General features: G+C 44.9%; 1 protein-coding gene across 2 annotated transcripts in view; it reads left to right on the forward strand.

Moving 5' to 3' along the window:
• ube2f (ubiquitin-conjugating enzyme E2F (putative)) overlaps positions 1 to 21600 on the forward strand; it is a 51805-nt gene that overhangs the window by 467 nt on the left and 29738 nt on the right. The window contains exons 2-9 of one of the 2 annotated variants that reach the window (XM_015965524.3): positions 1876 to 2047; positions 3041 to 3070; positions 8764 to 8829; positions 12930 to 12997; positions 16274 to 16344; positions 16421 to 16478; positions 18159 to 18191; positions 19000 to 19062. In XM_015965524.3, the coding sequence (XP_015821010.1) occupies positions 1933 to 2047; positions 3041 to 3070; positions 8764 to 8829; positions 12930 to 12997; positions 16274 to 16344; positions 16421 to 16478; positions 18159 to 18191; positions 19000 to 19062 (504 nt within the window). In that variant the 5' untranslated portion in view covers positions 1876 to 1932. Of the gene's footprint in view, positions 1 to 1852; positions 2048 to 3040; positions 3071 to 8763; positions 8830 to 12929; positions 12998 to 16273; positions 16345 to 16420; positions 16479 to 18158; positions 18192 to 18999; positions 19063 to 21600 lie in introns of both variants that reach the window. The other variant, XM_015965525.3, reaches the window with a different exon arrangement.

Below are 21600 nucleotides of genomic sequence, written 5' to 3' on the forward strand. Positions count from 1 at the left end.
TTGTTAGGATTCCTCTGTTGTCACGTTGACTGGATTCGTGTGTGAAAGGCAGGCCACCTAGATGAGACGAAATGAGGGAAGTGAGCATTAATTTGTGATTAATAGGCTAGACTCACTGTTAAAGCTGTAGCAGGTCAGACGTCTGACCACAAACAGGCCTGAAAAATAAGGACAAAACAAATGGCATGCACTATTTTTAGCTTTATGATCAGTTTTTATGGAAATAAATTAGTATACTAATGATCAAGCATCCAGAGCAAAATAGACAGAGAAGTTCACCTTATACTTTAGAAAATTAGTCTTCAGACTTTTTCTTTGACAAAACAATTTATTTTCATAAATAATGAGTACTCCCCGCTGATGTTATGCTCAGACTCAAGCTCTAAATTGAGTGTGTGTGTATATATATGTATTTATTTATTGAAGCATAAAACTAGAACTGCATGACACTTCGTTGAATGTTAAGACTCTTTTAGGTATTATCTGATTAGGGCTGCCTGTCTTTCTTTTCCCTTTGATTGACCTCTGGGCGACAATATCTTGAGACCATTTATAACGAGGTCTGTGATTGATAGGTTAACAAACAGATGCATCTTTCTTACTTCATCACTTTTATTAAACGTACAGGTGAAAGTGGCTTGAAATGATACAAAGAAAAGATTGTTGGGTAGGTTTAAGGGAAAGCCTAAAGAGTCTTTCAGGTTTTCTAAAAACAAAACATCTATTGTACAAGACCTTGTTAAAAGTTTGGTGTACAAGCACTACCGTAGTGCGGCGATTAAAGTGTTGTTGCGTTTGTTTTGCCGCTGACTTTGTGAGCTCTGCTGTGATGATGTTGCCGTACAGACATATGAGGTGACTGACAGCTGGGGCAGGTGTGTGTCGAGTCGGGCTCGGCGACACACGACACCATCACTCCCCCTCTGAGTGAGCTCACCCAGTGCACAAACTGGGTTTTACAGAGTGGAGACGTTACAGGAAACCTCTTTTTACCTGGGTTTGTTGCACTAATACAGGTGGAGTCAGGACATCAGTTATAATATAAAGATTATAAATGATATTTGGGCCTAAAGCAAACTTGGCTCCAACTTTTCTTGCTTTGGCTCAAATTGTCCCAAACATTTTAGTTTTGTTTTCCACTCATCTGAAAGCACAAATGGACCCATTTGTTTGTTTACATCCAGAGACTAGCCGTGACCTTTCCTGATGAGGCTCAGGGGGCTTGACTTTGCTATGGCATCATAAGTGAAACATAAAGTTCATCTTTGTTTGCTGAAGTCATCATGTTGTGGTGTCAGAAACCCTGTCTGACTTCAACAGGATTACAGTTCGGTTTAAAACGTCACAGCAGCGTGTCGCTGAGTCACACCCAAGGACTGTTTTGGTGGTTTGGACTAAAAAGTTGAAAACCAGCTGGTAACACTTTAGAGACTCAGAGAGAAAAATGTCCAAAATAATCACTGCATTGTTTTTCCTTCTGAAGTGTTTTCAGTTTTTCTTGTTTAAACATCAAATAGAAAACATGACACCGTTGAACAGGAAACGTCTGATTCTGCATTAGACCGAGCCGCTCCACCTGTTTAGTGTAATCTGAGTTTATGCATTTATTCCCACTCCAGGTGCTCTTTGATGCTGGTGACCAACACGATGAGTCACAGACACAATCACTCCTCTTGGTGGAAACTTTCAGCAGATTAGTTTCAAAGCGAAGCGGCTCTTATTCAGCGTTTTCTCACACCTCTGTTCCCTCCCGGCCGGCTCTGAGCGGAACATTCAAACCAACTTTCTCACATACAAACAGACACTTTGTTGTTTCTCTGTTTGTTTGTTTATCTATTCTGATAAAATGAAGATGTGGATCTGTGTCACTGGCAGACGTTGGACAGGCGGTGAGGCTCGGGGCAGAGAGAGGCGTGTCTCAGCAGCGTAGCCATGCTTACATTGGCTAGCAAGTTGAAGAAGGAGGATGGAGGGAAAGCAAGCCGTGCCTCTGGAGCCTCAGACTCCACCCACAGGGTCTCCATCAGGGACCGCCTCCTGACCAAAGGTACCAGTATCTCCTTATCGTCTCGTTCCACTCTGAAGGATTTGTAGGCGTGGAACACTGAACCATTACTAATGATTGTCTCTGATTCTAATAGTAATGAGTTTTTCATGCAGGCTGAACATGAAAATAGTCTCCTACACCTACCTCCTGCATTAGCTTCTGATAGAAAACAGATGGTGAAACTCTAGAAAATCCTGACAGATTTACGTCACACTGTCACTAACATTCATGGACTCACCCATCTGGACTCACGACGGGGAAGGCTGTTGTTGGTTTAGTCCAGGAAACAGCAGAGAACGTCTCGGTTAGTAGAAGCTAACCGTTAGCATTAGCAACTCCACCACACAGCAGAACTCCTCCAGGCTTGTGTTATTGGTGGAGATAAATCATCAGCGTTGCAGAGCAGACAGTCAGTGGTAGTCGTGTTGCTGTTAGCCAATCAGAGACAAGCTTCTTGTGTCTTTGTCTGACGAAGGAAAGTACAATCATTAGTTTCTTTGTGCTCGCACCCATTAAGACTTTTTTCTCACTCCGGCCTTCGTGCTATTCAGTTCATTCTGTTAGCTGATGGTTTGTCTCAGTCTTCTCTGATTGGAAGTTGCTAATTAGCTGAAGCTTCCTACAGAATTTATTGTGCAGGTGAATAAAAACCCATAAAAACTCCACCGAGGTTTCCCCGCTTCTAATTGGCTGCGTTGTTGCATTTATACGAACAGGAACAGACATTTCTAATCGAGCCGGAACAATCCCCAAACCACCCAGTGGAACCGGGCTTCTAACGGAGAAATCTCTCCGAGTCGAAGCGGTTTAGAAACAATAGGATTCAGAATACTTCAGAAACCAAAACCCTCGTCTCACCACGCCGTTTCCTGTTTCACGCTGACCGCAAACATCAGACACGGTTCGCGACCCGCCGTTCTAAACAACACCTTCTCAGTGTTTACCTGCTTTTCTGCTTTATTCTGACTCATTTTTCTGTTTTTGTCTCAACAGAAGTTGCAGAACTTGAAGCCAATCTTCCTAGTAAGTGTTCCTTACATTTCCATTCCCACGGCTTCCTTTTACCCAACTCCACCTCCTCCTTTAGGCGAACGGAGCGGAATTAAAACATCTGTTATAGCTAAGCCTTGGAACGTGGAGGAAGTGCTTCGTGTTCTTTATTTAGTTAATTCCTGATGGTTTAGCGGTAATTCATTTAATTCCTGATTCTCAGATCAGATTCAGCAGTAAATGTGGGAAATGAAGACAATTAAATGCATTTTTATTAAATATTCTGAATATTTAGAGTTTTTGTGTTTTATATTTTAGAACTAAAATAGCTTTTTAAAATCCCAGAATGATGTTTTACCACATATGTTTTATTTTGGGTCTCGAGGGGTTTAATGCTCGTTTTATTTCTGGCTTTAGGTTTAATGCCTTTATTACTCAGGGGTCCAGTTGTTCTGCTGTGGTTTTGTGTGTGGGAACCATGGAAACCAGACAAATAATCAGTAAACGGCACCGGCTGCCGGATGGATTCATTGTAGTGAAAGTTGGACGTTTTTATGGCCATAATTGTTAGTTTATTTTATTTGCCCAGTAAAGCTTCTCTATCTGACAGAAGCACAGAAACGGGAGGAAAATAGTATTCCTGAAAGAGACGATGTGTAATTTTTACCGTTAATCTCTGGAAATATCCATCACGATGTTATGAATGAAATGATGCCAAGTTGTTGAAAAGTATTGGTGGTTTTGTAACATAAAACCATTAAAATCGGGTCTGAGTTGCTGGGCGATGCCATATTAGATGCCATGTTTCTTTCTACAGGAGCCCATGAGGACAAAACACATTTACTGGTTTGTTACAAAACAGCCGTTCACTAGAGCTGCACGATACTAGGGAAACCTGCGATATGCTACAACAGTGATTAATATTGCGATGACGATATTACACCTCGTCGTCTTCCTCCGCTTATCCGGGTCCGGGTCGCGGGGGCAGCATCCCAGCTAGGGAGCTCCAGACCGTCCTCACCCCGGCCACCTCCACCAGCTCCTCCGGCAGGACCCCAAGGCGTTCCCGGACCAGATTGGAGATGTAACCTCTCCAGCGTGTCCTGGGTTGACCCGGGGGCCTCCTGCCGGCAGGACATGCCTGAAACACCTCCCCGGGGAGGCGTCCAGGAGGCATCCTGACCAGATGCCCAAACCACCTCAACTGACTCCTTTCGATCCGGAGGAGCAGCGGTTCTACTCCGAGTCCCTCCCGAATGTCCGAGCTCCTCACCCTATCTCTAAGGCTGAGCCCGGCCACCCTACGGAGGAAACTCATTTCGGCCGCTTGTATCCGCGATCTCATTCTTTCGGTCACTACCCAAAGCTCATGACCACAGGTGAGGATTGGGACGTAGATCGACCGGTAAATCGAGAGCCTGGCTTTCTGGCTCAGCTCCCTCTTCCCCACGACAGATCGGCTCAGCGTCCGCATCACTGCAGACGCCGAACCAATCCGCCTGTCGATCTCCCGATCCCTCCTACCCTCACTCGTGAACAAGACCCCGAGATACTTAAACTCCTCCACTTGAGGTAGGACCTCTCCCCCGACCCGGAGTTGGCAAGCCATCCTTTTAGAGCCCTGCACGGGCCTCAAATCTGAGCCCCAGCCGGACCCGAGCCAGACTTTTTTTTTTAATCTTTCATAATGTTTAGCGTGATAGGACGCTCAGCGTTCTAATTATCTGTGAGAAGCGTTCTGCAGTAAAAAAAAAAAAAAAGAAAGAAAAGCAGCATCAATGCAGCTTTTTTTTTCTAACAGAGCGTATTTTTCGAGCGGCAGATCAATTAAATTCAAGTTTATTTATATAGCGCCAAATTACGACAAGAGTCGTCTCAAGGCACTTCACATAATAAACATTTCAATTCAGGTCAGTTCATTAAGCCAATCAGAAATAATGTTTCCTATATAAGGAACCCAGCAAATTGCATCAAGTCACTGACTGGTGTCAGTGACTATACAGCAATCCTCATACTAAGCAAGCATGCAGCGACAGTGGAGAGGAAAACTCCCTTTTAACAGGAAGAAACCTCCAGAGAATCCTGGCTCAGTATAAGCAGCCATCCTCCACGACTCACTGGGGATCGAGAAGACAGAGCAGACACACACACACACACACACACACACACACACACACACACACACACACACACACACACACACACACACACACACACACACACACACACACACACACACACACACACACACACACACACACACACACAAGTAATGTGTCTATAGTTATATTGTGATGTCTTAGTAAATATTCTATTTGGTGAGAGATAAACTTTATAGTATTTATCCTAGTGAATCTATAATTAAATGGATAAACTAGTAGTAGCACATCCAACGTCAAGGAATGCAAAAAGTTATTATCAGGAGAGGAAGAATGTTTTAGTGGTTAGCAGCAGTGTGCTAGTCGATGGCCCCCTCCATGAGGCCACCACAGCTCAGCAGAACATCATTGTAGCTTCTTCTGGGGAGAAAAAAACTTACAGAGAAAATAAAGTTAACAGCTGAAATAGCAGGAAATAATACAGTTAAAGAGCAGATTGTAGAAGAAAGTAGTAGAGTGTAAAAAGTGGTCAGTGTGTCCTCCAGCAGTCTAAGCCTATAGCAGCATAACTACAGAGATAACTCAGGATAATCTATCCTATTTAGATGGAGGCATGTTGGAGGCAGGGCAGGGGAGAGTCGTCTTTACCGACTGTACACTCCACCTCCCTCTACTCCCCCACTTGTCCAGATTTAGGCTAACATCAGATTTTAACTATAGGCCCTATCAAATAAAAATGTTTTAAGCCTATTCTTAAAAGTAGACAAAGTGTCTGCCTCACGGACTAAAGCTGGGAGCTGGTTCCACAGGAGAGGAGCCTGATAACTAAAAGATCTGCCTCTCATCCTAAGTTTAGATATTCTTGGAACCACCAGTAGACCTGCAGTCTGAGAGCGAAGTGCTCGGTTAGGAACGTATGGAACAATCAGATCACTGATGTATGATGGAGCTTGATTATTAAGAGCTTTATATGTGAGAAGAAGGATCTTAAAATCTATTCTGAATTTAACAGGTAGCCAATGTAGGGAAGCTAAGACAGGAGAGATATGATCTCTCTTTTTAATTCTCATCAGAACTCTTGCTGCAGCATTTTGGACAAGCTGAAGACTTTTAACTACATTCTGTGGACTTCCTGAGAGTAATGGATTACAGTAATCCAGTCTTGATGTAATAAATGCATGAACTAGTTTTTCAGCATCACTCCTGGAAAGGATGCTTCTAATCTTAGCAATATTCCGAAATTTGCGAACACTATATTAATTGGATGCATTTGTAAATTTAATCTGCCGCTCTGAAAATGCGCTCTCCAGTTAGAAAAAACCAGCAATGAATGCTGTAATTTTTTACTGCAGAGCGAATTTATTCACAGAAAAATAGAACGCTGCCGTTTTCATGAGAATAAACGAATGTTTCTGACATCAAAGTGGACATAAGATGGCGTATGAGAACAGGGGCACATGTTTCAATCAGCAGTTTGAGAATTGGTTTATATCGGCGCATTGATAAACCACACACACCTTAACTAAGCTAACGGTGCGTGAGAAGCAGGCAGGTGCTGCTGCGTTCAAGTGTTTCAGTTTTTTTAATGAATTCAATTAAAAATCAAGGCGCCCGGCCCGGCCTGGCCCGTGTCCGAGGTAATTACACAGTCGTCGGCCTGAAGCCCGGCCCTTGGGCCGTCGGGCCGGGCTGACCCCCGGGCCTAGGGCTTCAGTGCAGAGCTCTACACCCTTTTCCGGTCGAGAACCATGGTCTCAGATTTGGAGGTGCTGATCCTCATCCCAGCCGCTTCACACTCGGCCGCGAACCTACCCAGCAAGAGCTGAAGGTCAGAGCTGGATGAAGCTAGGAGGACCACATCATCTGCAAAAAGCAGAGACGAGATTCTCCTGCCACCAAACTCGATAGTCCGATCGATAGTCTTTCTCCATGGCCTCACCAAACTCCTCCCACGCCCGATATTTAGCCTCGGCAACTGCCACTGGTGAACCCCGCTTGGCTATCCGGTACCTGTCTGCTGCCTCCGGAGACCCACAGACCAGCCGCGCCCCGTAGGCCTCCTTCAGCCTGACGGCTCACTGAACCTCTGGTGTCCACCAGCGGGTACAGGGGTTGCCACCACGACTGGCACCGGCCACCTTGTGACCACAGCTAGCAACAGCCGCCTCAACAATCGCAGAGTGGAACAAGGCCCACCCGGAGTCAATGTCCCCCACTGCTCTCGGGACGCGGTCAAAGCTCTGCCGGAGGTGGGAGTTGAAGACCATCTTGACAGGTTCTTCTGCCAGGCGTTCCCAGCAGAGCCTCACTATGCGTTTGGGTCTGCCAGGTCTACGTGGCATCTTCCCCTGCCATCTGATCCAACTCACCACCAGGTGGTGATCAGCTGACAGCTCCGCTCCTCTCTTCACTCGGGTGTCCAAAACATACGGCCGCAGGTCAGATGACACGACTACAAAGTCTATCATCGACCTGCGACTTTGATATTACTTGTGATAAATAGAAACTTAACTCTGGAACAAAAATAACCAAAAACAAAGAAATAAAAATATGACAAAAAAAATCATAAAAATGAAAAAAGCCAAACATGTGAGGAAAGGGAAAAGGAAATGAATCAGTGGATCCCGGGAAAAGCTGAATCAGAACTAAGCTAACTCAGGTGTTTGCTAACCGTCTTAATTAAGAAGCGTTCACCTCGGGCCGGGCGTCTGACCTATGAGAACCCACCCGATTGGCCAAATGGGCGAAGAGCTGTATTTGATTTGTTAAAAAAACATCACGCTTCCGTTTGATTGACGGAGTGCAGAGTCTGGCGCGCTAACACCCCCCCCCCCCCCCCCCCCCATCACCAGGGCAAATACCCATCTTCCCTTTAAGTCACAGGTGCATCCAAGGCTGACAACGATGCGAGTCACAGGTGTGTTTTTCAATAAAAACACAAACCTGCACTCAGGTTTTCAAGAGCGAGGACTTATTCATTATTTGGGATGTCCAGGTGTGTCCAGGTGTGTTCAGAGCCGACCTGGTGGGTGTTTTTGTAAAAATGAAGTGTTTACTTCTGTTTCTGTTCATATCTTTGATATTTGCCATCTTCTGCTTTCTTATTTTAATTTCTTCATGTAAGAGTGGAGTCTCAGTCTATTATTGGTCCGTTGCCGTGGTGACGTAGTAACTGAGCTCCCATGAAGATTTTACTGAACAACCTGAAAATAAACAGAACAGTTTCAGCTGAACATCAAAATGCCGTCCATTCCTTGTGCCACGGTTGATTAATTAGAAAAAGGGCTTCTTCTACGAGGCACGGAGACAGTTTTACATACATGTCTGCTGGCAGGTAAGAACATTAGTCTTACTGAAAGAGCCCGTGACTGGTATAAGAAACCTTTCAGCTGCAGTTCACTTGAACAAAGACGGGCATGTTTTCTCTCTCAGGGTTCATAAACTCAGTTTAATAAACCTTCTGGCTCGCCGCTGCATCGTTGAGTGAAATTACAACACCACCTCCCCACAGGATGCAGAGGGAAATGATTGATTCTGCATGCAGTAACTGTCTTCAAACACCAGGGGGGAATGTGGTGCCACAGGGACACCTCAAGGCAACTTAGGAATTTCCTGTTGTGTGTGCAGGCACATGCAAAGCCAGCTTTCCAGATGAGAACAAGCTGCATCACTTCCAGCTGGCAGTGTCTCCTGGTAAGAGAACAGCTCGTAATTTATAAAAAATAACGTGTAAACTCATTTATTTCCTGACGTTTCAGTGAACATTTTGGGCTTTTAACAGTAAATCAGGAGGGTCAGCAGCAATAGAGGTCTTTGATATTGTTTAGGACGCTTTCAGACCATTTTGTTTTCCACGCCAAGGCTGCACTTTGATCACTTGTGTGAATGGGTGAATGACTGACTGTGCTGTAAAGCGCCTTGGGCGGTTCCAGGACTCCATAAGGTGCTTTATCAAAATTCATTTAACATGGCTTCTTCAGTCCGTTCCTCGTGTACAGCAGAGCTCTGATCCAAACGGGTTACCGGTCGGGTTTTGTGCAGCACGAACTCACTGGTGTGTAATCACAGGAGTCTGTAGAGGCTGCCTGACCCGTCTCTTCCTGTCCGTTTCCTGTCAATCACAAGCTTTTCATTAGTTTTTCTTTTACTCGTGAAATTAGCGATAAAAAGATGCTGATATGGTAAATAATATGATTATAAAAAATGATGTTTTTGGTGTAAAATTACAAATAAAATGCTGGAAACCCTTTTTTACAAACATGGGCCAGACAGGATCAGTCATGTTAGTAATATTCTTATTTAGTCACAAATGTCTTTAAAGTGAGTTTCCTGATCCTCCTCCCCACTGGTGTAAGGTGTAATTACAACTGTCGTGAACAAGCCTGCAGAAGCCTGCTGTAGCTAGCGCTAACAACAAGCTAATGCCACAAATGAAAAAGATCTACACTGTTGGAAAAACTATTATTACTTACAAGTCCAGTAGCAACAAAGCCAGGTCATCATCAGTCCATGATTTTTGTAGCCTCCTTTAGCTCCTTCAGATTAGCATAAGCCGTGCCATTGTTCACTCTGGTTTTAGCTCTTTGCTTCGCCTCTGCAGTCTTGCCTTCGTCAGTGCACTCTAGGGCAGCTGTGGCTACATCGTAGCTCATCATCAGCGTGTGAATGTGTGTGAATGAGTGAATAACTGATTATGTTGTGAAGCACCTTGGGGGGTTGTAGAACCCTAAAAGGCACACCTTTACCATTTTTTATATCCAAGCTCCACCATTGTGCTTTTTATTAATGCTTGGCTAAATGAAAATGCTAACTGCTAGCTCCTATAGGGCTGCACGGTGGCGCAGTGGTTAGAGCTGCTGCCTTGCAGCGAGAAGGTCCTGGGTTCGCTTCCCAGCCTGGGATCTTTCTGCATGGAGTTAGCATGTTCTCTCTGTGCATGCGTGGGTTCTCACCGGGTTCCTCCCACAGTCCAAAAACATGAGTTAGGTTGATTGGTCTGTCTAAATTGTCCCTAGGTGTGAGTGTGAGTGTGTGTGCATGATTGTTTGTCCTGTGTGTCTCTGTGTTGCCCTGCGATGGACTGGCAACCTGCCCAGGGTGTACCCCGCCTGTTTGCCCGTTGACCGCTGGAGATAGGCACCAGCCCCCCCGCGACCCTGCGTGGACAAGCGGGTTCAGAAGATGGATGGATGGATGCTAGCTCCTATATTAGCTATCGGCACAGTAAAGCAGGTAGAGAGCTCCACCTAGTTAACCCATAGGAACCTACCCCTCCCACAAATCTGTTAAGTGTGGTTTCTAGTCAGCAGAGTGCTGCCCAGAGTTCATGGCTCAAGAACCACGGAAACCAGTTTTAAAGCAAGAGCTTAAACTGGTAAAAACTCTGTGGTGCTGCTCTAAGAGCCGCTAGAGGTGAGCGGTCTAAGATGATGAAAGATTTAAATGTGTCAGTGATCTGCCAACGTGTAGCAGTCGTACAGGTGTGTGTGTGTGTGTGTGTGTGTGTGTGTGTGTGTGTGTGTGTGTGTGTGTGTGTGTGTGTGTGTGAGAGAGAGCATTATCTGCAGAGAAAGCAACGATCAGCGGTCTGACAGAACCGGCGGTTGCTGCGTTCCTTTAGGAGTTTATATGGAAATCGAGCTTTCATAGAATGACTCGCTTAATTATTTAAGGCACCGTCTCTCCTGACGCAGCACTCCCACCCCCACCGTGCACGTCTCATGCTCCTTCTCCTTTTGTCATTTCTTATATCAGAGTATCAGATACGTGTAACAAATAAATACAAAAAACCTTATTCTGTTGAGTCTTCCTATTAGAGTTGTGTTTTCCTGCAACGGAAGCTCGCCTCAGGCCCAGGGCTGTCTAGTGTCATGTTGTGTGACATCATCTCAGGCGTACGCTGGCGGCTACGTGAGCCCGTCTCACATCTTCCTCTTTTTCCTTTTGCTAACATTCGTTTTCTTTGGTTCTTGTTGTCGTTTGCGTTTCTCACGGGAGCGACTCCAGCTCAGCATTATTCGTGTAGCGCCCGGGCTGTCATAATTGGCACATAATCAGCCGGTGATCATTATTTCATTTCAGCGCAATCATCATCCGAATCGTCTACGAGCAGCTGGATGGAGCTAACAGACACAGCTGGCGTCTCTGTGACATCGTGTCGTTGTGAGGTTTGACTCTCCGAGAGCTTCACTGGCGTTGTTCAGCCCTCCACTCGGTGGAGCTTTTATTATCATCATGGCTGTATTTGCAGCACAGCTGGCTAAATGTAGACGTTACCCCAAACACGGAGGCCAGTAAGTTCATTAAGATGATAGAAAATCATGCAGATTAAAGACAAATGTTCACCATTACTCTATAAGTGGGAATAAAGAAAGAGAAGGTTACAATTCTGAGTTTCTGCTTGCATCATTTATGCCAGGATCATTTATTTTTGTTTACAAAGCCAAAAGGAGACGGATAAACCAGCTCCTGTACACTTTAGTGCCATATGACGCCGTCATGAACCTTTTTCCACACATGAGCGTGTTCAGAAGCAGCTTCACGGTGGGAGACTTTCAGCTGGAGACCTGCTCTAACAACATGACATCTGAAATACAGGCAACTAGAGGGAAGGTGTGATAAACAAATGTGGTGTGGGAACGCTTCCTGTACCCGAGGATGATGGATGAGGTCCTCCCCGCGCTGCCTTTGTGTTTGTATTTAGCCCGCATGTTTCTGAGTCTCTCCGAGTATCGATGAGCGGGTTCAAGGCAGCGCGCAGGTCAGCAGAAATGAGCATGAGGCAGCAACTTTTACCAGAATGCACACTTGCTGTAAGTAGACCCGGGAGACTGGCTCCACATTGTCTCGCTTCTTCTGGGAAACTCCTGGTTGTCCGATTCTGATCCGGGATTCGGAGCTCTCTCTGCGACAGAAAATACTAGAATACGTCTGTTTTAGGTTTTCTAGTTTCTTCACCTGGACTATTTAGTGTTAAACGTAAAAGAAAGCGTCTGTCTGGTGCTGTCTTCTTTATTTTTTTAGCAGAACGGAGAACGATTGCCCCCCATGTGCTGAAGACCACCATAAATGATTCAGGACCTCTCGCTGTAGCAGTTGTGTTTCCTGTTTGCGCTTCGCTGAAGTTTCCTCTCGCCCCTCTGCACCCATCCATCCACTCATTAGCTTTTCATACATCTCCTGTCAAACTGCACCTGAGTGTGTGTGTTGTGCATCAGCGACCTGTAAAACAGCCTCAGAATAATAATGTCAAGCCCGTGGACGCACGCGGTCAACTCAGGTGTGTGTTCTGTAATCAGCATCACAGGTGTCTTCAGTCCGGGGTCGTATAAGGGACGGAGACTTCCAGACAAGGTTTGCCTGACAGACGCCGAGTTCCCAGGCTTCAGCTCGTTACGTGTTCACGTGCACATGCACGGTAACATCATGAACTGACTAGTTACCAAGTCTCTCCCCTTACTGTGAGATTCAGGCTCAGTTAGGAGTCCTCAGTGAGAGCCGACCCGTGAGCTCAGCGGAGGCGCCGTCGCTGTCAGCCCCAGCCTTTACCTGCTAACCCCCAGCAGCTGCTGCCAGGCTTTAGGAGACAGCGAGGCTGCAGAAGTTTACGCTAACGGTGCCGTTAGCGTGCAGACGACCTGTCTAAATAGATCCAAAATAAACCAAACAGAATCATTTGTTTAATGTGACTCTTTATTGGTCTAATAATGAATTCTGCTCCTGCTCCTGAGTCCAGGGGAAGGTTTGTGAAGAGGACGGTTTCTGTCTCGTAACGTAAACGTGTGTTTTCACAGATGAAGGTTACTACCAAAGTGGAAAGTTTCAGTTCGAAATAGACGTCCCCGAAGCTTACAACATGGTGGTGAGTAGTGTGTGTGTGTGAGTGTGTGCGTGTGTGTGTGTGTGTGCGTGTGAGTGCGTGTGTGTGAGTGCGAGTGTGTGTGTGTGAGTGTGTGTGAGTGTGTGTGTGTGTGTGTGTGTGTGTGTGTGTGTGTGTGTGTGTGTGTGTGTGTGTGTGTGTGTGTGTGTGTGTGTGAGTGTGTGCGTGTGTGTGTGTGCGTGCGTGTGTGTGAGTGTGTGTGTGTGTGTGAGTGCGTGTGTGTGAGTGCGTGTGTGTGAGTGCGAGTGTGTGTGTGTGAGTGTGTGTGAGTGTGTGTGTGTGTGTGTGTGTGTGTGTGTGTGTGAGTGTGTGTGTGTGTGCGTGAGTGTGCGTGTGTGTGTGTGTGTGTGTGTGTGTGTGTGTGAGTGTGTGTGTGAGTGCGTGTGTGTGAGTGCGTGTGTGTGTGTGTGTGTGTGTGTGCGTGTGTGTGTGTGCGTGTGAGTGTGTGTGTGTGAGTGTGTGTGTGTGTGTGTGTGTGTGTGAGTGCGTGTGTGTGAGTGCGCGTGTGTGAGTGTGTGTGTGTGAGTGTGTGTGTGTGTGTGTGTGTGTGTGAGTGTGTGTGTGTGTGTGTGTGTGTGTGTGTGTGTGAGTGTGTGTGTGTGAGTGTGTGTGTGTGTGTGTGTGTGTGTGTGTGAGAGAGAGACATAATTCGTCTGTCTTTGCCCGTCCTACTTGCTTTACTTTCTCATGATTGAGCTTTTATGAATGGAGACTCGGGATCTGCTAGAATCCGAGAGCTCGAGGTTCATTTGCTCGGACAGGAAACATCTGGCATCCCTTCAGTCGTAACGGCTTTCCTCGTGTCCGCGCCGCGTCTGCTGCAGAAGCAACCAGTTATCTATCAGGAGGTTTGATTTTATTCAACCAAACTCAGAGCTGTGCCCGAGCTCTGCAGGAGCGTCCCGTTCAGTGCTGAGCCGTGGATTTAGTTTCCTTTATTTCATCTGGAAAATGAGCTACTGAGGAGAAATGGACCGTTTCAGACTGACAAACCCAACGTGTGTTGATGCAACAGCTGAAGGATGTAACAGCACAAGCAGCAACTGCTGCTGCGGCTCTTAGGCATCAAATGAAAGATAGATGATCAACTCTGACCTGAGGAAATAAAGAAATCCATACAAAATTACCTGTTTTATTATAGCTGTCTACTTCCTTTATCCTCACCACATCTTCCAGAATTCCTCCAACTACTCGGCCAGCATACATTGGTGGCCCAGATGGAAATATCAAATCAAATCACTTTTATTGTCACGTCACATGTGCAGGTACACTGGTACAGTACATGCGAGTGAAATTCTTGTGTGCGAGCTTCACAGCAACAGAGTTGTGCAAAAATACAGTAATGTAAAAACAAGTAAAATATAAAAATGGCTAATCTAAGTATACAAATGAATAAAGTAAACAATAAGATAAGAGATATAAAATATACAGAGGCTGGTATGTGAACAACAGAGGCATTAATGTACAGTATGGAGCGTGTAATGTTGGAGTTTCAGTAGTGAGGGTGAGGTGTCTGCGAAGTGTTCAGCAGTCTGATGGCCTGATGGAAAAAGCTGTCTCTCAGTCTGCTGGTTCTGGACCGGATGCTGCAGAACCTCCTTCCTGATGGAAGTAGTCTGAACAGTTTATGGCTGGGGTGACTTGAGTCCTTGATGATCCTCGCCGCTTTCCTCAGGCACCGCTTCCTGTAGATGTCCTGGAGGGAGGGAAGCTCACCTCCAATAATCCTTTCTGCACACCGCACTACTCTCTGGAGAGCTTTGTGGTTGTAAGCGGTGCTGTTGCCATACCAGGCGGAGATGCATCCAGTGAGGATGCTCTCAATGGCACAGCGATAGAAGGTCCTGAGGATGCGGCGGCTCATGCCAAATCTTTTCAGTCTTCTGAGAAAGAAGAGGCGCTGCTGTGCCTTCTTCACTGTATTGTTCGTGTGCACTGACCACGTAAGATCCTCAGCCAGGTGAACTCCAAGGAAACGGAAACTGCTCACCCTCTCCACAGCGTCGCCGTTGATGGTGATGGGGGGGTGTATTCCTCTGCTCCTCCTGAAGTCCACTATCATCTCTTTTGTCTTTGTGACGTTGAGGGTGAGACGGTTGTCCTGACACCAGTGGGTCAGGGTGCTGATCTCCTCCCTGTAGGCCGTCTCATCGTCGTTCGGTGATGAGACCTACCACTGTGGTGTCGTCCGCATACTTCACAATGATGTTGGAGTTTCTCGTGGCCGTGCAGTCGTACGTGTAGAGTGAGTACAGGAGAGGGCTCAGCACACACCCCTGCGGTGCACCAGTGTTCAGTGTGACGGGGGATGAGGTGGTGCCGCCCAGTCTGACCACCTGGCATCTGTCAGAAAGTTCAGGATCCAGCTGCAGAGGGAGCTGCTCAGTCCTAGATCCTGCAGTTTCCTGTCCAGCTTCGAGGGAACGATGGTGTTGAATGCTGAGCTGTAATCTACAAACAGCATTCTCACAAACGTGTCCCTCTTCTCCAGGTGTGACAGGGCAGCATGGAGTGTCAGGGCTATGGCATCATCAGTGGACCTGTTGTGGCGGTATGCAAACTGTAGAGGGTCCAGTGAATCGGGCAGTGCAGAGCAGATGAAGTCCCTGACCAACTTCTCGAAGCATTTGCTCACGATGGGGGTCAGGGCTACTGGTCGCCAGTCATTCAATGAGGAGATGGTGGAGGATTTGGGTACAGGGACAATGGTGGCCATTTTGAGCAGGCTGGGACTACAGACAGAGAGAGGGAAAGGTTGAAGATGTGTGTAAACACTCCAGCCAGCTGACCCGCGCATGACCTGAGGACGCGGCCGGGAATCCCGTCCGTACCAGTAGCTTTGCGTGCGTTCACCCTCCTGAAGCACCTCCGCACATCCTCATCAGACACAGCGAGCGCACTGACGTCATCCGCGGTGCGCTCACTGTCCGGTCTCATGGAGTTCGCTGTGTCGACTCTGGCATAGAATGCGTTTAGATCCTCACACAGAGCATATATATATATATATATATAACCATATATAATATGACCATATGGGTGCCGGCGGGGTTAGCCCACATACCCGGCCCGTGTACGAGTCCGACCTTCTGGGTCCCTCTGTAGGGCCCGCTAAATTATATGCAGGCAAAAATCTATGTGGGCAAATTCTTGTGGGGCCACCATGGAAACCACGGACAACCCCTGTTGGCACCCATACGGTTTACGAGTGCTGGCTGGGATACCGGTGCTCACTGGTGGTTTTCTTGTGCCGTCCTTCAGCCTCCTAAAGTCAGATGTCTGACCAGAATATGGCATCCCAACATCACGGAAAACGGGGAGATCTGTTTGAGGTAACTGGTGCCGCCTGCTGGTTCGTTTCTAACGGGAAAAGTGCTTTGAGTTCACGTCGACCTGCTTCTCCTGCAGCTTACTGAGGGAACATTCTATCGATGGAACGGGCTGGGCCCCAACCAGAACATTAAAGGTAAAGTCGGCGGATTTCTCTGGAACTTTTCACCTTTTTATTGAATATTGTTTTCCTCTGAACGGTTTGGGTTTGGGCTTTAGTCTGACATCTGACGTGTCCCAAAGTTGTAATATATATATATATATATATATATATATATATATATACACGAAATCTAAACTTCTGCCGGCGTTTCGCCCAGATCCACAGTTCATATTCAGCCTTTGCTCCTAGTAGCTTTTAAAACCTGTTTATCCTTTAAGATTTGGCCATAAGACACTTTTATTCCTGCAGAAGCTCTAAAATATAAACTGTGTGTGGCCGTGGTTTTAAACCAACAACAGGTGTTGAGGAATGTGGGATTCTCTGTGGATCAGGTGAATATAAAGCTGTTCTTGTCTTTTCATGCTTTACCCTTCAGTTACTGACGCTGAGAGCAAGGATGCTCCGGTCTGTTCCTATTGGACATTTTAACTCTGGGAAGTGATCTGATGTATTTGATTCAAAACCGTAGTTTATTTTTTTTAATCAGGGTTAACTTGTTATGTCTTATTCATATATTTTAATTATGCAGCAGCTTTGTTGTTTTCAGTGTTCTTAAATAAAGTGGTTTGGAAAATGACACCTGAGAGACTTCCAGCGTGTGAGGAGGAGGAAGCTCGGCCTTCCACAGCGAAGAGACTAAAACCATCAATATTCTCCCGGACACCTGCACAGATGTTCTTTTTTTAATGCATTAGATTTTTTTTGTTTGCTTGGAGAAAAGCAGCTTTTGTCTCTTCCATTGCCTGAGTGAAAAAGTGCCTTTTGTTTACGTGGAGGTGGGTGTGAACGCGTGAAAATGGCCGAGTTCTTGTGCGTCACCGAGTGTCATCGCCGGTTCAGGATGTGAGAAACAACGAAGAGCAAAAGCTCCAAATCAGAGCGGACGGTGACGAGTGGCCCTGCTCCCCGGCCTCCTCTCTTCCCCGCAATAAATAAACCCGTCAATCGCTTTAATTCTCCTTTTAACATAAATGTGGTTTTTGTTCAGGCTCATTCGTTCTTTCTGGCCGTAATGTGTTCAGCTCTTTTTGCTGGCGTGGATAATGTTTGTTGACTTAAAGCAACGTAAATAGATTAAAGTAAAGAATGTTTGGGGTCGTGTCAGACGTGTGCGCTTCTGGAATTAAAGGCAAGGTTAAAATGTTAGGATGCGTTGGAAATGAGGCCCACCTGGAGCCCAGTGATATGGTTTAATGCCATTTCCATCGGTGTTTGGTTGCTTTTATGCACGTTACTGCCGAGTGGGACGGGTGAAAGGTCTCGTTTCATTCATGAGGAAACAAACCTCGTCTCGTTCTCAGCTGTTTAATCTGAAACCAGAACCAGTATTAACTTAATTATGAGTTTATTATGCTCTCTTGCTGCCACAATAACCAACTTACTGGAGCTACTCAAAGGGTTTTACCAAAATAAGAGCATGCCTCATCTTTACTTTAGCAAAGAACGTGATGATGTGAGGTGTTCTTCTTAGCTTGAGGGTTCAGTACATTTTGGTCATTTTGGGTTTTTGTGATCTTTCTGATTATAGATTTTCTTTCTGAAATGTTTTTTTATTCATGGATCACAAATACCAAAGAAAGGACAAATAACAGCACGTGAAACATCTAACTGACATTTGATTTTGATGTTGGTGTGATTTCTTCTCTTTTGCAGGATGTAGTCTGGGGATTGAACTCCTTGTTCACTGTAAGTTGAGCTTAATCCACCTTAACACTAATTCACATTTAAACGTGCTTCAAAAGCACGCCTGCTCGTTGGAAACCATCGTAGTCTGAGGCGGGATCGTAACGCTTCTCTTGGGGAGAAAGGCTCCTCTTTATGAAAAACACTGGAATAATTGGAAGATGGAAGTAGGACAGTTGGACTGTCGTTCTGATCCAGAGCCCTCTGGCTTCGGGGCCTCGGCTGGGAAGAGAATCATCTTCTCTAAATAATGAGAAATACGTTTCATTTGAATGCAAACATGCTTAATCAAATACAAACTTCAGATATGAGCTAATTACCAAAGTAAATATCAAGTAAGCTGCTCATATTCAGCCAGATTCCTAAGTGATTGTGAAGATGTGCTCATCTCAAGGTCAGCATCGTGTTTGTGGTGATCACAGTGAAGCTAATCCGGCACGTAAACAAGGTCATGTCCTAAATCTCTCCGTTGAGTCAGGAAATGATCTCCGGCGGTCCGTTTTATCTCCAACAACACGCTTGCCTCACTGGTGCGGTGTTGCATCTCTGAGGCAACGCTGCAATTAGGGGGTTTGTTTGTCGCTGTGACATTGCACGCAGCAGACGGTGCAGGAGTGGGCCGAGTTTCCCACAACAGCTTTTCTTAGTTCATAGCATTTGACTCAGAGAGTCCAGAACTGCACCCTGAAACTTTTCCAAAACAACATTTTCGAGGTCCCGGGCATGACACGTCTAGCGCTGTAGTCCTGCATCGTGGGGCTTTTGGAGGTCATCTTTAATCACGCCTTCTTTCTTCTCTCCCTTTCTGCAGGATCTGTTGAATTTTGATGACCCGCTGAACATCGACGCAGCAGAGCATCATCTGAGAGACAAGGTGAGCCACATTCAGGATGATATAGCTTCAGTCGTCAAACGGAGAATCGTGGCGAGCTGTGGCTGTCCTCTTCGGCGTGCATGTCATTCATCTTCCCCAGCAATGTCCCAGAGGTCCGTGTGGTTCTGCTGATCTTGTTAATAATCAGGCCTCTGAGGATAGTTTTCATTTGAACTCCGTTCCACGCTGCTGCTTTAGTAGGTGGAGCAATGCGGTAACAGAGAGCTTTAGTCTGGTAAAGCGGGCTGAAGCAGCCTTTCTGGGAACGTGTGACGCTGTACTTCAAAGCTTTATCCACGGAAGAGGTATTTTTAAAAAAGGTCCTTGTTCATGTACAGCTTCTATATTTAGCATCTCTACAGTAGATGGAGGAGTCTGCAGTTTGTAAATCTAATCAGTGTAACTCCTGCGCCCTTCACTGCTGGCTCCTTAATGGTGTGGAAGTGCATCCTGAAAGCCTTAATTTAGGAATTACTGTTATGAATAAAATGTGATTGTTTAACTGAGTGTGTAGCTAAAAGGATTTGGGATGCACCGGTACCAGATTCTCTCAAATTACTTCTGAGTACCTAACGATAAGAAGGAATAAAGGCATACATCAGGGTTTCTTCAGTAAGAAAAGTGAGGTGTTGTTATTTCATCTGTTTAGGTCTCCAGCGTGAGGAGAGGGCTTGCGAGTCCTTTTCTGTAGAGTAGAAGCTCTGGCGCTCCTGTTTCAGGAAGTAGAAGTTAGTCAGGAGTGTGTGTGGGGGTCTTACTCATTAATATTCACGATATGCAAATGTTTCATATCTGATTGGCTGTGAGCAGCTTGGCCTTTGTTTATTCTTATTTTTAGGGTAAAAAACGCAACGTTATGTTTTCTATTCTCTAATAACAAGCCTGAAGGAATTCTGTCATGTTATGGAGTTGCTAATGCTAAAAGTTAGCTTCTACTAGCAGAGACACGCTCTGCTTTCTCTTTCCCATGGGTGGTCCCAAGCCAAGGTGGGCGGGGCCACACATTTTCATTTCCCCTGTGACATAGAAGCAGTGGCGGAGCTTGATATGTGCAACATGTGCGGCCGAACAGGGCGGCAGTCTGCAGGGGGCGGCATTTAATTTCCTTTTTTTTTTTTTTTTCTAAAAAAAATTTTTTTTTTGCATCAACCAATACATAAACAAAACATAGAAATTGCATGTTCTTAATAATAATAGTGATGATAATAATAATATCTCTGTAATAAAAGCACAACAAAGTGTAACCCATATTAACTACTCCCTGTCACATGACCCACGTCAGCTGTTGTGAGGTCCCTCTCCTGATTGGCTCCTTTTTTTTTTTTTTTAAGAACTTTGATTGAACATTTGCAAAACGAACAACAGCGACTACATTTCAAAATTTGTTAGCAGATTGACATTACAGAGTAGCTCCGAAGTCAGTGTTCATCTCAACTTGCATTCTGTAGATACAATTCAACTTGGTATAGTAAGAAGACAATAAACAAAAAAATAAGATAAAATAAAAATTCAAAACAAAAATAGAACATGAAAGGATACAAGTAAGACAGCATGAAAACACAAATTATATGTGTATATAAATAAAAGTTTTACAAGGGGGAAGTTAAAGGGCAAACAAGGCCTATTGTGTGTATCATCCAAAAAGCGGTTAGAGATTAGTGTTCATAATGAAATTATAAAGCTTTATCGCATTGGGGGTGGACATTTTACCTAAGGATCTCGACAGCAGTTTAATTTCATTTTTGAGATTATTCCACGTAGGTGGATTTTTGAGATATCTGCATTTGTGTATGAAAAAATTTTGTTATGATTGTGAGATTATTAATTAGAAATTCGTTATTATTATCTTTTAGTATAATGCCAAATGAGATATCTTCAACTGTGAAATTGTTTATATAAATTTGATTGGAGTTCAGCCAATCCTGGAGTGAATTCCACATCATTAAAATTTTATAACATTCACAGAACAGATGTTTGGTCGATTCATCGTTTTGTTTGCATTAGTAACATTTTTCCACATTGAACTTAAATCTAGTTTGTATAAAATGGTTAGATGGGTAAATATCATTCAAGGTTTTAAAATGGACTTCTTTATACTTTGGGGGTAAAGAGAATTTTCGATAGTTGGTTCTCAAAATTTTAATTTCTTCTTTTGAAAAGTTGTGTAGTAACGAGAATCGGAGTATTGGGTTTGGATAAAAGGTTTTGTTTAATTTGTTTCTCAGGAAAATATTATTACATTTTTTATTGAAAATTTCTATCCCATCAACTGCAAATATTTTGAGTCTAGGGTTAAATATTTAACCGATAGAAGCTTTAACTAGATGAACCAGAGCACTTGGGATATTTTTAATCACCTTATTATATTCATTTTCAGCAATGTCAACATCTTATTTGAGATTGAAGTTCTTAAGTGAAAGAATATTTCCATTTTCGTCTAAAATATGTGTCACTGACCAAATTCCTCTGTCCATCCAACTTTTTACAAATATGGTTTTGGTTCTATCCAAAATAGTTCTACTATTCCACATCGGAACA

The sequence above is a fragment of the Nothobranchius furzeri genome, chromosome 14 (assembly GCF_043380555.1).
Source record: "Nothobranchius furzeri strain GRZ-AD chromosome 14, NfurGRZ-RIMD1, whole genome shotgun sequence".
Classification (NCBI taxonomy): Eukaryota; Metazoa; Chordata; class Actinopteri; order Cyprinodontiformes; family Nothobranchiidae; genus Nothobranchius; species Nothobranchius furzeri.